A 17519-nucleotide genomic window follows, 5' to 3' on the forward strand; every position below is an offset into this window, starting at 1 on the left:
TCTGGTGAGTTCTTTGGTCTTCATGATGCTGTTTGTTCTTCAGTGTTCTCTAACAAACCACTGAGGCCTTCACAGAACAAGTGTATTTATGCTGAGAGTAAATTACACACAGTAGGACTCTATTAACCAATTAGATGACTTCTGAAGGCAATTGATTGCACTGGATTGTATTTAGAGGTATCAGAGTACAGGGGACTGAATACTAATGCACACCACATTTTTTCAGATTTTTATTTGTTTAAAATTTTGAAGACCATTTATCATTTTCGTTTCACTTCACAATTATGTGCTACTCTGTGTTGGTCTATCACATAAAATCTCAATAAAAAACTTTTAAGTTCATGGTTGTAAGGTGGAAAAATGTGAAAAAGTTCAAGGGGTATGAATACTTTTTCAAGGCACTGTAATTGTTTACATACTTTTTCGAAGTTCGTCTGCAGAATTCATGAGATTCCTTTGAAATGTGGTTGGTATAATCTCCAGACATATGTAGTGATAATTTGTGAAGGTACAGTGGATATGTCAAACATTGACATAATGACGGACAATTGTTTGCTCGAGACTCAACATTAAAAATGTTCAACATCAAGTGTCTTCAGGGGCAGGACATTGTTGTTTTGACATTCATTAAATTTGGCATGAGTATCATCATTTCATAACTTTTTAACATTTCGCTGAGGGGCTGGCTAACAGCGTTGAGCCAAGGAGCTCACTAATGGTGTTAGGCACACTTGGGAATAATCAAGCCCTACAGCTCAAGCTCAAGTGTTAGCATAATGGACAGTTAGCATTGCTGTTTAAATTAACAGTAAAACAGTTAATTTAAAAACAGTGAAATAACACAGCCTCTGACTGGTTGACAGACTCATCATGGGATCATGATGATCATGATGAGTCTGTCAACCAGTCAAAGGCTGTGTTATTTCACTGTTTTTAAATTAACTGTTTTACTGTTCATTGCTTTTAACTGTTTTGTTAATTCATTGATGTTGGGAGATTTCACATGCTTGCCAAAAACCAAACTCCTTTTAATTTAGGGTGACCAGATTTCCCTAGTCTGAAACCGGGACACTTTTGCGCGCGACAATTCTCGTGCACGCACACCTTTTTTTTACGTAAACGTGACACTCAGAGAGGTGCTCTTATCATTTTGTTGAAGCTCACATTTATCAACATCTCACATGAAATAAAACAAACAGGCATGTTGTTATCTAGTAGCATAGTGGTATACAGATCAGTTAAATTATGGTCAGACAACAGATTTAGTAATGGCTGAGAATAGGCCAGGCTATGTCCATAGGCCAAATTTAAACTGATTTATTTCACCTGTTTGTGAGAACACCAAGAAGAATGCATATGCACATGTAGGCTATATCTCTAAAATTGTATGCACTATAGCATGAACTTAAAAAGTAGATATGTGACCTCAACATAGCCTAGGTCAGAATCAACCTTACTAACCATTCCCCACAACTGAATGAATAAAGCAAGAAGATGTGTACAAAAGTGAACACTTTAATGGAAGGTGCAACAAACTGTTCAACACAGCAATATGGCCAAACTGTCAGAATGGTATGTTAAACAGAAACAAAAAAGAGACAAGTGATTTGAGAATATATACTACGGAAGCCGAGAGAGGCCCTTCATATAATCCTTTTTTTTTATTCACCTTGTTATCCCGAGATAACGACATAATTAATTCAGGATCTCGAGAAAACAACACAACTAATTCGAGATCTCGAGAAAACAAAACCGTTATTTCGAGATCTCGAGAAAACAAAACCGTTATTTCGAGATCTCGAGAAAACAAAACAATTATTTCATGATCTCGAGTAAACAGCTGAGAAATGGTTCATTCAGGTGCGCCAAGAGACTTGTGATATGCTGACTTTGGGGCTATTTCTCATTCTGTATAGACGCAACTTTGGTCATTAGAATGTCTGGAATAATCGATCACCTAATAAGGCAATATTTTGATCAGGGGTTGACACAGGGAGAGATTGCATTAAGTCTTTTAATAAGGGATAATTTCAAAATTAGTCCGCGGCACCTCCGCAGAAGACTGGCCCGGCTTCGTCTCTACCGACGGAGATACAGTGATCCAGCTGAGATCATGAAATAATTGTTTTGTTTTCTCGAGATCACGGAATAATGGTTTTGTTTTCTCGAGATCTTGAATTAGTTGTGTTGTTTTCTCGAGATCCTGAATTAATTATGTCGTTATCTCGGGATAACAAGGTGAATAAAAAAAGGAGCGCACAGCATTTGCAACATAGGCTACCCAACTCAGTACAAGAACAAAGCACTTACAGTGTGTGCAGTCGGCTTCGTGCGCATTGTTCTGCGCCTCTCGGAGGAAGGGGTAGGTGCCCTGTGTAGGTATCATGCCGCCATCTTGTGTCAGAACTACAATTCCCAGTCCACTTCCGTGTGACCTACGTCACGCGTGGGCGGGATCATCTACGTCATCATACAAGGAAACATAAAACAATGGGACAACGCTTCCATCTCTGCTCTCTCACGTCTGGCTTCCGATGGATCTGGATGTATAAAGAGGCGCGCTCTCCACCCCAAAAAGACGTCTTCTTTCTTGCAAGATCCATCACTCAGCGCGATTTTCCTTCTTACCCTTGGCAAAGGTAAACTCTAGAGTCGCGCGATCTTTAAACTCAACCTGAGTTACAACCGGTTTACTTGCATTAGAAGTGACGTCACGACTGCAGCCCAGGCAGTTAAAAGTTAAGAAGCGATTGAATCCTTTTTAACTCAAAGCGCTGTGCATCTTATTCTGATCAGAGACTTTTCCTCACGAACGCTGAGATTCGGACCAAGAACCCTCTGTTTTCCACGGGAACCACCCAAGTGCTCCGCTGGACCCGAAAGTTTTCTGCGCCTTCATCACGAGCAGCTCACGTGCTCCCACGGCGAGGCCTGAAGCTACACCGGCGAATAGTTCTTCATATCTTGCTAAAGGCAGGATTAAGTAAGATTTTGGCATTTGGGCATAATTAGGATAGTCTTAGGAATTTGCTTTTATTTGAAATAGTGTGAATTTAAACCCAGGTTTATTGTTACACTGTTGAACACGCAGCGTGTTGATTTATTTTGGTTCTATGTTCTCTCAATTGTTTAATAGATAGGCTGCGCATGCTTCTCTCTTTTATTCTTTACTACTAACATATAGTTCTCATTATTATACATCTTGATGTCATTAAGATTTCAGTGGATTCAGTATGGTTATGAGCTAGTGGGTTAGCTACAGCTTCGCTTTTGTCTGCTTAGCAACACAAAGCTAATCAAGGCCTACCATGTGCTCAGCAAGCCATCAGGCCTAACAAACACACTTTAGCTAGGCTATAGGGCCTTTCACAAACACATACTAGCAACACAAGGCTAATCTAGGCCTCCACCACGTGTAGTTAGCTACACGAGGCTAAACACAGAGCTAATCCTTTGTTCTGTTTAGATAACATTCTTTTGTTTAGCTACCAACAAGCTAGGCCTCCACCACGTGTAGTTAGCTACACGAGGCTAAACACATGGTCAAGTCCTTCACACTCCCTCTCTCTCTCTCTCTCACACACACACACACACACACACACACACTTCACTGCTTGTATATATTGATTTATCTTTTTATCTTTGTATAATAAATTCATTTATTAAACAAACTGTGTTTATTTGTGTGAACAACATCTGAAGTCCCCAATTTTCTCAAAGAATTCAAAAAGGGTGCAAATGTTATATAATATGGTAAGTGATCTTAATAATTTGGAAATGTACCATAATTTAGCTGTTTGGTAATTTATTATTAAGCACCAGGATTAATGGTATGATTCACTAAATGATTCCCTAAATGATTCATTGAACGATTCCCTAAATGATTCATTGAACAATTCCCTAAACGATTCACTAAATGATTCATTGAACGATTCACTGAACGATTCACTTCAAATGAGAGTGATTCTATGGTATGATTCAATTCAAACGAGTCAAATTAAATGATTCAATGGGATTGATTCATTTTAATTATTGACCTTCAAAATTTAATGAGACTGATTTAACGAGATTGATCACTTAATATCAATAATTAACTGATTGCACCCACAGTTAAATTGGTGCCCCGTGTGAGGCGATTGGTTTGTTGACTTCTGGAATATTGTTCAACAACAAATAAACTATCAGTTGATTCAGCAACTGCTAAGGTATATCCCCAGGTGTGTTAAAACGGTTAACAGTAGTGTGATAACCATATCACCAATACTCGTAACCTATTTAACTTAGAATAAGAGAGCATTTCCAAATATACCTTATTAATTACATAGTTAATTAATAATGATTAAATTAATAATTAACTTGATTAATTATCTAGTATCCAGCCTAAGTAAAATGGCATCCCCTCATGTCTCAAAAATGGAAGACAACGCTCAAGACGTGTCTCTCCTTGAGGTCATGGCAGACCTTATTCACTGCTCTGCCTCCGAAACGGCAAACATTAAGTATACGAGTGAGAGTGAATGCCAAAACAACATAGACAATTCAAACAAACATATGAGAGATCCAAAAAGAACAACTATTAGTGTCCAAGCGGCACTAGGTAAGCTATTCCTATCATACTTCCAAAATGCTGATTCAGAAATCAGATGCCTTTGCGGAGAGGTTGAAAGGCTGACCACCAGCAACGCCAAGCTGACAGCCGATAATAATGATTTACATAGGGAGTGTGAGCTCTTGAAGACCTCCCTTGATGATTGCACCAAACGGCTAGAGAAAGCCGAAATGGTTGCTAAGAGGGCTGCCCAGGAGCAGACCCCCCCAGAGCAGCGCAAGGGGCGTGAAAGACCCCCAACAATGCGCCAAAGCTCAGAGCGGGAAGAGGCGTCCGAACCGGACACCGTAAATGATCTGGTCGAGGACCAGACACCCCGCCAAACTCCATCAACTTGCTACTCGACTCCGTTGTCGTCTAGCCAGGATGGAGCCGCCCTGCGCTCATCCCGAGCCCAGGCCTGTAGCACACCTAGGTCAGTGCGCTTCAGTCTCCCTGATCCATCTTCAGATGAATCAGACTATGAATCTAGTGCGAAACGGGAACAACACCAGAGTAGCTTAGATAGTGAGTGCTCAGAAGAGCCGAGAAGGTCGCACAAGGACGTGCACCAAACCCTTCGCTTACGGCAAATTGACCTACTTGCCAAAGATGTCGAACAATTCGATCCCGACAATCAAAGAACTAATGTAAATAACTATTTACGAGAAATTGATCGATGCCTGATGGACCTGCCGAACGCCACAACACGTGAAAAACTTAGACTAATTTGGAAGACCTCCAGTAGTAGCGTTCGTGCCTTTTTAGAGACACTACCCCCAAACATTCGCGATAGTTATTTGAAACTTCGCAATTACATGAGGGAAGAATATGCGCCATACACGGACGAAACCTCCGCGATATTGTGTGCATTACAAGTCAAACAAAAACGGTCTGAGGCGCCTCGTGAATATTACAGACGGCTACGTACTGCCTATTTCCAAGGTAGTAGCGCACCAGGTTTGGAAGAAGATAGAGGTTTCATATCCCTCTTCTTACATAACCTCCACCCAAGCGTGCGGACCCATGTCACACTGACGTGTCGACAAGGTCACTATTCGATGAGGGAAATTAGGCGACTAGCCCAAATGACCTGGGAGACCATCGTCAAAACCGCAAACGGAAACGATGATGACCCCAGAGTCCTTAGCCTCCAGGGTGAGGACAAGCCCCCGCTAGCCTTAGAAGGAGGTGAAGCACCGAAAGGGGGACCCACCTGGAAAAATTCCGGTCCAGCCCGATCCTTGCCGAGCCATCACAAGGGTGAGTGGAAAAATCGACAAGGTAAGGCCAGGAGGGACCGAGGGCGAGTCCACAGTGACGATGGCAATCGCCCATCACATGAAAAGGGTCGTAGGGAACAAAACGGTTGGCAGCAAAACCGTCATCCCCGCTCTGACCAGAAACGGCAGAAGCGTTCCGACCGTAGCTCTAAACGTAAGGGTAGAGACGACCAACACAGTGACTCAGACCAACCTGGTGAGTTCCACTCAGAGCTGGACTCTTTAAAAGCCCAGTTGGCTGAGATTAAAGAACTGTTACAGGAGACGTCAGACCCCTCAACAGATAAAACACAAGAGCCCAAGAAAAATGACAAAAGACCAGTCACTGGCATGACTAGGCCAGGAACCACGGGTATATCTCGTAAAAGGGGGAAGGAGATCCCTCTGAAACAGCAGGCGAGGGTCAGGATGTAGGGCCCCCCCTGGTGGCGAAGGCAAACACACAAAACGCACTTCATGTGCGCTAAAGTCTTCACCATCATCTCTCAGACACACGGCTCTCACAAGGCGACCCAATCCCAACCAAGCCCTGCGACATAAACTTAGTCAACTTCACACAAAACAAAACCCCACAGTCGTTGAATCCCACAAAATATGCACAAACCCGTTGCGACAAGATCAGTGCGAACACCGATCAACCGAGCGCCACGCGAGATCAAATTTCTGAAGAACTTCAGTTCATGTCTTTGCACACCGAGTCCGGTGTCGAAACACCCGACATCGCGATTCCCCCTAGTGGCAAAAATCTCCCTCTGTCCATCGACTCAGACACCCATTTCACCGCTGGTGTAATGGCTGCGCTGTGGAACATGTTAGGCGTCAAGGCGAAATTCCATATCGCGTACCACCCTCAATTCTCTGGTCAGGCTGAACGAGCCATTCAAACCATTGTGAGCATGCTGCAAAAGTATATCACAAACCATGGTAAAATTTGTGATGTGAAACTTCCCTTGGTGCTAAGGGCCAATCGGTCCACCCCTCATTGCGCCACTGAAGTCACACCCTTTGGGATGATGACTGGGCGAGAGTCGGTTCTTCCCCCGCATCTCCTATACAAACCAGAGGCCATGAGCGTCGCGATTGCATACACTGCACATCAACATGTCGCCGACCTACAACGCCACCTACAGTCAATCTTTACAGGTGCCCAAAAGAATCTCGATTCGAGAGTAGAAGGACACAAAGCCTACTACGCCCGAATCTCAGAGAAGTTCCTACCACCCTGGTCGAGACCTTTCGATCGTGGGAAAACCGTTCCCCGTCGCGTATCACATTAGGATATCTAGGCCTAATCAAATGCTTTCATATCGATTTCCATGATAATCGAATCAAACCTTTTGAACAGTCCTCACTCCAAAAGGGGGTGGACGACAGCTAGGCCCATCCTGTCCACTTAGCTTGTACGCATCACTCAACCATAAGCGTACACTAACATTCCCGGTCAGACTTCACCAACACAAAGAAGTAACCCTTCAGTATAACATGGTAGATAAAATACTAAAATCCGCTATTATTACTAGTGTGTAGTCATCGCAAATACACCTGGCGTATAGTCTTGGCAGTGCTATCCTCACTTTTGTGAATCCACAAAACTTAGAGATGTGCACCTTCACGAAAGACATCCACTGGGTCTGCCCAGGCAACCCATACATAACACTACACACCTAGCTAGATAAAGATGGTCTGTGTCCCCGACAGCTAGCCGCAGTAGCGCACGCTTTCTAGCCAGACCCCCCACTGCTATCACCTTCCCAGAAGATTAGGTTTGCCAACCCAAACACTAATACTTCTTTCCTTCCTTCATTTCTTCTCTTTTCTTGTTTTTTTTATGCATAAGAAATTGAATACTACATGTTTCATGTTCAATGTTTAATTTTTTTGATGTGGTTTTGATCTAGTTAGTTAGTGATTATATGCCCAAAATGCCCATAGTGATTATATGCCCAAAATGCCTCTGTCTCCAACTGTCTTACTGGAACTCACAAGTTTACACAGTCTTCACAGGACACCATGGACTGTGCAGAGCAACTCTACCTCAAGGACTATGGACACGGCGATGATACGATACGGTGCTCTCAGTGCTACGACTCCGTCATACCCCTGAGACCAAAAGGGGGACTGTAGGTATCATGCCGCCATCTTGTGTCAGAACTACAATTCCCAGTCCACTTCCGTGTGACCTACGTCACGCGTGGGCGGGATCATCTACGTCATCATACAAGGAAACATAAAACAATGGGACAACGCTTCCATCTCTGCTCTCTCACGTCTGGCTTCCGATGGATCTGGATGTATAAAGAGGCGCGCTCTCCACCCCAAAAAGACGTCTTCTTTCTTGCAAGATCCATCACTCAGCGCGATTTTCCTTCTTACCCTTGGCAAAGGTAAACTCTAGAGTCGCGCGATCTTTAAACTCAACCTGAGTTACAACCGGTTTACTTGCATTAGAAGTGACGTCACGACTGCAGCCCAGGCAGTTAAAAGTTAAGAAGCGATTGAATCCTTTTTAACTCAAAGCGCTGTGCATCTTATTCTGATCAGAGACTTTTCCTCACGAACGCTGAGATTCGGACCAAGAACCCTCTGTTTTCCACGGGAACCACCCAAGTGCTCCGCTGGACCCGAAAGTTTTCTGCGCCTTCATCACGAGCAGCTCACGTGCTCCCACGGCGAGGCCTGAAGCTACACCGGCGAATAGTTCTTCATATCTTGCTAAAGGCAGGATTAAGTAAGATTTTGGCATTTGGGCATAATTAGGATAGTCTTAGGAATTTGCTTTTATTTGAAATAGTGTGAATTTAAACCCAGGTTTATTGTTACACTGTTGAACACGCAGCGTGTTGATTTATTTTGGTTCTATGTTCTCTCAATTGTTTAATAGATAGGCTGCGCATGCTTCTCTCTTTTATTCTTTACTACTAACATATAGTTCTCATTATTATACATCTTGATGTCATTAAGATTTCAGTGGATTCAGTATGGTTATGAGCTAGTGGGTTAGCTACAGCTTCGCTTTTGTCTGCTTAGCAACACAAAGCTAATCAAGGCCTACCATGTGCTCAGCAAGCCATCAGGCCTAACAAACACACTTTAGCTAGGCTATAGGGCCTTTCACAAACACATACTAGCAACACAAGGCTAATCTAGGCCTCCACCACGTGTAGTTAGCTACACGAGGCTAAACACAGAGCTAATCCTTTGTTCTGTTTAGATAACATTCTTTTGTTTAGCTACCAACAAGCTAGGCCTCCACCACGTGTAGTTAGCTACACGAGGCTAAACACATGGTCAAGTCCTTCACACTCCCTCTCTCTCTCTCTCTCACACACACACACACACACACACACTTCACTGCTTGTATATATTGATTTATCTTTTTATCTTTGTATAATAAATTCATTTATTAAACAAACTGTGTTTATTTGTGTGAACAACATCTGAAGTCCCCAATTTTCTCAAAGAATTCAAAAAGGGTGCAAATGTTATATAATATGGTAAGTGATCTTAATAATTTGGAAATGTACCATAATTTAGCTGTTTGGTAATTTATTATTAAGCACCAGGATTAATGGAATGATTCCCTAAATGATTCATTGAACGATTCCCTAAATGATTCATTGAACAATTCCCTAAACGATTCACTAAATGATTCATTGAACGATTCACTGAACGATTCACTTCAAATGAGAGTGATTCTATGGTATGATTCAATTCAAACGAGTCAAATTAAATGATTCAATGGGATTGATTCATTTTAATTATTGACCTTCAAAATTTAATGAGACTGATTTAACGAGATTGATCACTTAATATCAATAATTAACTGATTGCACCCACACCTGTAAATCTTTGGAAAAGGTACATTTTCTTTTCGGCATAATTGCTGCGGCATTACTGCTGCTAGCTGCTAGACAAAGAACATTTGCGCCAGTTAATGTTTATTTTATTGTTGCATGGCAACACGTTCTGTTGTCTGGAATAATGTGGCTAAATAAACACCCATGCCACAGGGCCAGGGGGCAGTAACCAGGAAAGTTTGCGATTCCTGTCAATTCATCAAAATAGTAAATGCAGACATTTCTCCGCTAATGATTCCCACACTGCTCAGTCGCAAACGTCGCGAGTGGTGAAAACCGGGACATATCCGTGTCCCGACAGACTTTTGTCGGGACTCGGGACACACAACCCCAAATCGGGACTGTCCCGGTAAAACCGGGACGTCTGGTCACCCTATTTTAATTGTATTGTTAATCTGGTGATGGCACCATAAGGCACAAGGGTGTTTCATCGCTGTTTGCTGCTTTATTTGTAGTTAAAATTACACACCTCTCAAGAATTTCCCAACAAGACATCACAACTGATGAGAATTCTGTTCGACAGTGAATCACATAAAAACATATATAAATGCTTACTGAAGCTTTATCAGAGTCATTGTTACATTTCTGCTCCTTTCTGATTGGATTTTCTAGGGCATGGTTATTGCTGAGACCAAGCGGCAGATGCATGAGACTCTGGAGATGAAAGAGGAGGAGATTGCCCAGTTGCGCACCAGAGTCCAGCAGACTGTGGCCCAGAAAGAAGAGCTGCAAGAGCAGCGAGAAAAAGCAGAGAAAGCTGGTGAGCAAGTTTGAATCTCTCTCTCTCTCTCTCTCTGCCCCCCCCCCCCCCCCCCCCCCCCCAAATTTTGTGTGTGTGTTATAATTGCTGAGAGTTTGTGGTCTTCATATAGCGTTTGAGGAGTTGGAACGTGCCCTGAGCATGGCACAGAGGGCGGAAGAAGCTCGGCGTCAGCTGCAGGATCGCATGGAGGAGCAGGTGAAGCAGGTGGAGCAGGCCAGTGAGGAGGAGAGGCGGAGTCTACAACAGGAGCTCACCAGGGTCAAACAGGAGGTCATAACCATCATGAAGGTACTATAATGTAGAGAAAGACTATCAAATATTGGGTTTTACAAGCATGTCTTTTTGGCATAAAATCTAAAATGTAGAATTAAAAGAATTATCTGGTGCATGCAAAATTAGAATGTGTTCTCCAGGGATGATCAAGAATATTAATTGAGCAGTGCACAAAACCAATAAGGTTTTTTGCCTGAGGCAACAAAGAGACATTAAGGTTGATGTGAAATTAGAGTATTTAGGTAAAAAGTACTACACTAAAGGTCTCATTGCTTATGTTAAATCACATAAGAACAAATTTGTTCTTAACCAAAGAACTGAATGTGAAAGTAGTGTACAGTAAAGAAGCAGAAATTAGAAATGTCTGCATCGTAAATCACACACACGTCTCTAATCATATTGTAGGGCTTCCTGCCAATTAAAATCTTGTCTGGTAGATCCAAACTCCCACCTAACCTCTATAACCATCCACAAAAAATTCAAATGTTTAGTAATCTCAGTCAAGTAAATTCTAATACATTTCTTAGCAAATATGGATATCATTTGATAGATTTATTTAACAGGATCAGAGAGATTCAACAACCTTGCTGTGTAATCAGCATGGTGTTCAATATAGTGAAAGCTTGATCTAACCAGACATGGTCCACACTGCTGACAGATATTTATTTATTGGGGAGCAATTTAGCAAAATCAAATGAACCCCTCTTTAAATTCACTTGTCATTTTCAGATTTCAGTGATGATTTCAGCTGTGTAGAAACAAGATCCTGCTTACTAGACCACTATTTTACCTGCTTGTTGCATGGAAAATGCTCAGATTTATGCAGTTGTTACCAGTGTTGTGCAAGTTCACAATTAACAAGAGTTAACTCAAAGTTCAATTCACACAGATTAAAATGAATAAGTTCACAGTCTCAGAAATGAAATAGCTTTCATGGTCTTATGTTTGTTATATAGTAATCTCATATTGAGAAATATTGGTTAACGGTGCCCTTATGGAAGAGATTTTCACTTGCTAAGATATATAATTTTTTGAAGGAAAAAGCCATGTAAAATGAGGCGGGGAGGAAAATGAAGCTGAGTTAGTTGTGCATTTGTCTGAATTTGCTGGAAATAACACTTGTGAAAATGTACACAGTTTGTTTTTGTGAAGCTGTTTAATGTAGAAAACTAATGTTTTCTGTCCTCACCAGCAGGTAAGTTTATGAACTACCAGAATTAACTGAAATCAGGTTTGTTTTTATTGATCAACCACATTTCCATTTTGAACAAATAAACAAATCCATATTTTGTATAAATAGTATGCTTAAATAAACTAAATACTAAAACAGACTACCAAAATTAATAAAATCACATATAGCATTGATGCAAAATTACCCTGCATTCATGTGCTCTGGGAAGATGATATTTTCCAGTTGGGAAGTGGTATTTACCAGTGTGTTGTGTTCACATGCTTTTGTTGTGGTTGACAAATTAAAGATGGTGGACCAGATTCAAGTTAGCAATAGTTAGTTAGCTATCGTTAGCAATAGCGTCTGCTCTGGATAGGTAAAAACAAACCATAACAACGCATTTTTAAAGGAAACGGATTTCTAATGTATTATATTACACTTGTTAATGACGCAACATTGCATAGACACCAAAAACTACCCACTAGTACTAGTAAAAAAAAAACTTTAGTAGCGTACAATGCTTAGCATTCAAGTGTCTTGTACCGCTCGCCGCCATGTTGAAAAGGTTAAAGTTCATCTCATCTCGGCAACTCGTGTATCAAAATTTTCTACGAGTTGCCCAGTGGAAAATACCACGAGAGGGGGCGTTCATGTGTGTTTTCCATGTCGGCGTTTGGTATTTACCATAATTCCCATAGCACATGAACGCAGCATTAGTCACCATCCACTTTTTTAGGAAAACCTGTCCAGATGCACATTCCTGCAGTTAGCCGATCAACCATCATGTGGCAGCAGTGCAATGCATAAAATCATGGAGATGCAGGTCAAGAACTTCAGTTAATGTTTACATCAAACATTAGAATGTAGAAAAAAGTGATGTCAGTGACCTTGACCGTAGCATGATTGTTGGTACCAGACAGGTATAGCTTCACTGCAAACCAGAAACCAAGAGTTGGAAATGGGAAAAACAACTGTCCGAATTTATTTTCCTTGTTGTGTTTTTTCAGAAGTCTACAGAAGATAGGATAGCAGAAATGGAGCGGCAGCATTTAGAAGATCTGGCTAACAAGGATAAGCAAATGAGTACCCAGATAAACGAGGCAGTGGTATGTTTATTATATTATTTGTACTCACTTCAAAGCCTGTAATTATTTAAGATGGTACAGTGCGAAGGATTGTTGTTTGTTTTGAAGGAAAATTGTCGTAAGGAGTTATTGAAAGCAGCACAGGAGAGAGAGCAGCAAGCTTCTTTATTTGTGGAGGAAGCAGAGCTACAGAAGTCAGCTGTGCAGGCTGAAGGAGAGGCCAAAGCCAGGGAGCTGCAGCTAGAGCTGGAGAGTGCTAGGACTGTGAGTTAATCTGATCTTCCATTAGGTTTTATCTGAAGTGGGATATCCTTTGATGGCCGAGTTGTGCCACTGCCTACATAGTCCAATTATATATGATTATTTTTTTTATCAAGTTTTCAATAAGGGTTACTGGACTTAACTGAATATATTATCTTTTAAATGTTCCTTTCATTTAGAGAATTCTTGAGCTGGAGAGTTCCTTGTCCAGCTTGTCACAGGGGGAATCTACCCAGGCAGAGATTGAAGAACATAGGAAGAAATATGAAGGTGAAATAGCTGCCCTAGAAGAAAGGCACAAGCAGGAAATGGAGAAATTGAAGGAAGAACAGACAGACGCTTTAAACCAGCAGCACTCTACTGCTATTGCAAAGCTAATGCAGAAACACAAGTCTGAGATTGACATGATCATGAAAGACAAAGAACTAGAGTTTCAAGACCATGTTAAGGAAGTTAACCAAAAAATGCTGGAGACACTAGATATCAGGCAGGCCAAGCTTGAGGCTCTGACCTCTGAGCTCAGTGAGATGCAGAAGTGTAAAGATCAGCTCGAGAAGAAACTTGCAGCTACTGAATCAGTTAGGAGGGAGTTTGAGGTGAGACTAAAGGAAGAGCAGTTGAAATTTCAGATGGAGATTGAAAGCATAAAGTGTCAACATGAGCAGTTGCTAGAAGGACGAGAGAAGACTCTGAAAGAAGAGCTAAATCAGCTAAGAATGGTGCTAGAGGAGAAGGATAAAGAGCTTGAACAATATGTTGTAAGGGAAAGAAGCTTACAGGAAGATGCTGAAAAGGCTGAACAGGATGTGGAGGCAAAGTTAAAGGAAATAGAAGATCTAAGGTGTGTTGTACAGTCTGAGAAGGAGGCACTTGCTGACGCTGGTGCTCAGTATAATTCTCTGAGAGAGGAACTGAAAAAGTCAAAGAGTCAAGTGCAAAACTTAGAAAGACTTCTTGAAGTATGTCGTAATGACTGCCAAAAGAAAGAAGAGTTTCTTCAGCAGAAGATTAATGAAAATGAAGAACTTGAACAGAGGATACAACAAGCCTTGAATAACCTGGCTGAAAAAGAGACTTCACATGCTCAGTCACACCAAGCAATGCAAGAGGAGCTAAATCGTTTAAACAAGCAGTTAGATGAGGAGAGAATTTCTTATGAGAAAAAAGCTGAGAGCCTAAGAAAAGAAATGGCGAGCAAGTTGAAATCCCAGGAGACTAAAATGGAGAAACTCAAACAGAGAGCCAAAGAAATTCGGGAAAAGTTAGAGAAAAAGCTTCATGAACAAGAGGAAAATGCAAAAACAGAGATGGCCAAGAAGGAAAAAGAACTGCAACAGAAAGACCAACAGGTTAAAGATAAGATTCTTGAGATGGCCAAGGCAAACTCAGAGGGCCTCAGCAGTGCTTTATCTGACTTGGAGGCAAATCACAAGGAGCAGTTAGAAAAGATTCACAAGGTTCATAGACTTGAGCAAGAAGACCTTCTGCGTATTTGGCAGGAGAAGCTAAGCCAGCAGGAGGAGGAGCTGCAAGAGAAGCATGCTCTATGTTTACAAGAAAAAGTGCAGGAGTTGGAGGACATCTCTCAACAGCTTTTAACCACCAGAGAGGAGAAGGAACAAGTGGTTCAAGTGGTAAAGAACCTTAGGGAAGAGCTTTCAATGAGAGAAACCACTGTGCAGAAACTGCAGACAGAGCTCAGAGAAGCTGCAGTCAAACTGGAAAGCTTGTCTGAAGTAGAAGACATCCTCAAAAAGCAGGTAGAGACTGTTGAGAAAAACTTAAACCAGGCTTTAAATGAAAAGAACCTCTTTCAGGACCAGCTCACTAAGACTGAGGAGACAAGTAAAGAAAGACTTCAAGCATTGTCTGAAGAGCTAGAAGAAACATGCAAGAAGCTTAATGTACTTGAAGTGTCCAGCCATAAGGAAGGTGAGAACCTACAGAGAACGCTTGAAGAGAAAGCTACGGAGCTTCAAAATAAGGAAACTGAGTTTCTGACACAAATCTGTGGCATTAGGAAGGAGCTGGAGCAGCAATGTCAAGGTGCACAGGCAATGTTAAATGATTTCTCAGATCATCTGTGCAAAAGAGTAGAGACAAAGCTGAATGAGTTGCAAAATAGGGTTATGTGTAATCAGAGGAAATTGTGCCACTTTAAAAATGTAATTTTGGCAAAGAATGACACAATCTGTTTTTTTGAGAAAGAGCTTCAGCAAAACATAGAAGACAGCCAGAGTCTTAAGAATTCGCTTAACCAAATGGCTCTTCAGTTAAACGCAAATTCAGAGAATCTTAAAGCCTTAACAATTGAGAAAGAGTATTTGCAAAAAGATGCTAACAATCATTCCCAAGTACTTTCTGAGAAAGTTCTTTGTATAGAAAAGCTTAATGAAGAAAACAAAAACATATCAGAAAAACATAAAGCAAATATTTTGCATATCAGTAAGTTGGAGAGCATCATAGATGACCTAAAGAACCAGTTATCAGGTAGCATAACTGAGAAGGAGGAAGCCATATTTCTGCTGAATCAGCAGCACAGTGAGGAAATACAGAGTATCAAAAGCCAGATGGAGGAGGCTGTGGTACATGTGGAAAAAGAAAAGAGCTTTGCTGTCGAACAAGTAGATACACTCAGGAATAAACTGTCTGAACTTAAAAAGAAAACAGACTCCAAGCTCACTCAGAGCCACAACACCATCAAATCTCTTCAATGCAAGATAGAGGATATGGAGAACCAGATAGCAGAGAAGGATGAGCACCTACAAAGACTCACTGCCAGCTTTGACAATCAGTCGATTAGTAAGTCAGAGATGGACCAGATTCTGAGTGAGAAAGAGCAGAGGGTAAGTGCCTTGACTTTAGAGTTGGACAGCTGCACAAAGAAGATAAATGAACTTGAGGAACAACTCAAATTGCAGACAAAAGAACAGGAACAGCTAGACATTGAGTTGCAGCAGCACCATAACTTGAGGGAGAGTGAAAAAATGGAGCTGCTGAATCAGCTTCAGCAAATCAAGGAACAGTGTTCTCATAAAAGTGAGCTTGCCTGTGAAACTGAAGAAAGACTTCAGTCTTTAGAGAAAGAGTTCCAAAATGTCAAACAGCAACTGAAAAGCCAGCAAGGAGATTTTGAAAGGGAGAAGGTGGAAATCTTAAAGTCAAAGGAAGAGGCCTTGAAGGCAGCAGAAGAGAGTGCAAGTAAAGTAGCTGAACTGAAAAAGAAAGCTGAGCAAAAAATTAGCTTAATTCGTAAGCAACTGACTTCACAGATTGATCAGAAGGAGCAGACCATCAAGGATCTACAGGCACAGCTAGAGGACATCAAGCAGAGGCAGAATGAGAAAGAACAAGAAGTGAAGAGTTTGGAGGAGAATGTGAGGAAAATGGATGAGGTCATCAATAATCTAAGGGAAGAGCACAAAAAGCACCTGGAGCAGGTACAACATGATGGAAAGTTGGAAAGAGAGAACCCTTTAATGTGTTCAAAGGACATGGACAAGAAGGAGCTGGCAGCAGAGACATCTGTACAAAACAAAGCTGCTTCTGTGATGATAAATGAAAGAGAGGAAGAGGCCTTTTCAAGGCTCAGAGAGCTGGAAACCAAACTTATTGAATCTGAAGAACAGAACACTACCCACAAAGCTGAAATCAGTCAACTTAAAACAGAACTGTGTGAACAGATGGGGCTGGTTCAGGAGCTTCAGAAGACTTGCTTGAGTCTTGAGGTCCAGTTTAAAGAAAAAGAGACTGTCATGCAAATGCATAAATGCTCTTTGGAGAAAACCAACAATCTCTTAGAAACAGAGCCTGTACTTTGTGCAGGAGAACAGGACACTAAATTAAAACAAGAAGCCTGGGAGATTGAAAAGGATCTCTTGGTGAAAGACTATGAGATGAAGCTCCAAGACCTCTGTAAGAGACTGGTGGAAAAAGATGAACAGCTTAAAGTCCAAGAGAACTTACAGATAGGATTAGGACAGACAGATGGAGAATGTCTTACTGATGAGTCTAAAAGCCCAGAGAACAGTCTTCAGCGAAAACTGGTGGAAACTGAAAATGAGAAGCAGAAGATTCAAAAAGTTTACATCCAGTTACAGAAAGACCTTCGCTCACTGAGGAAGGAACATGAAAAGGAGCTAGAATATTTGAGGAAAGAAATGGCAGATGAGAGTGAGAAAATGATGAAGTAAGAAACAAACATATCAGAAAATATTTAATTTGACATTTTGAGTAGT

The 17519-nt window shown here is 41.4% G+C and overlaps 1 protein-coding gene across 5 annotated transcripts in view; it reads left to right on the forward strand.

Annotated features, from left to right (window-relative positions):
* The window catches only part of golga4 (golgin A4), a 202165-nt gene that overhangs the window by 134112 nt on the left and 50534 nt on the right, over positions 1–17519 (forward strand). For all 5 annotated transcript variants that reach the window (XM_060925343.1, XM_060925344.1, XM_060925346.1 and 2 more), the window contains 5 exons: positions 10341–10488; positions 10601–10779; positions 12943–13041; positions 13129–13284; positions 13461–17470. In XM_060925343.1, coding sequence (XP_060781326.1) covers positions 10341–10488; positions 10601–10779; positions 12943–13041; positions 13129–13284; positions 13461–17470 — 4592 coding nt within the window. The remainder of the gene's footprint in view (positions 1–10340; positions 10489–10600; positions 10780–12942; positions 13042–13128; positions 13285–13460; positions 17471–17519) is intronic.

The sequence above is a fragment of the Neoarius graeffei genome, chromosome 7 (genome assembly GCF_027579695.1).
Source record: "Neoarius graeffei isolate fNeoGra1 chromosome 7, fNeoGra1.pri, whole genome shotgun sequence".
NCBI classification, from domain to species: Eukaryota; Metazoa; Chordata; class Actinopteri; order Siluriformes; family Ariidae; genus Neoarius; species Neoarius graeffei.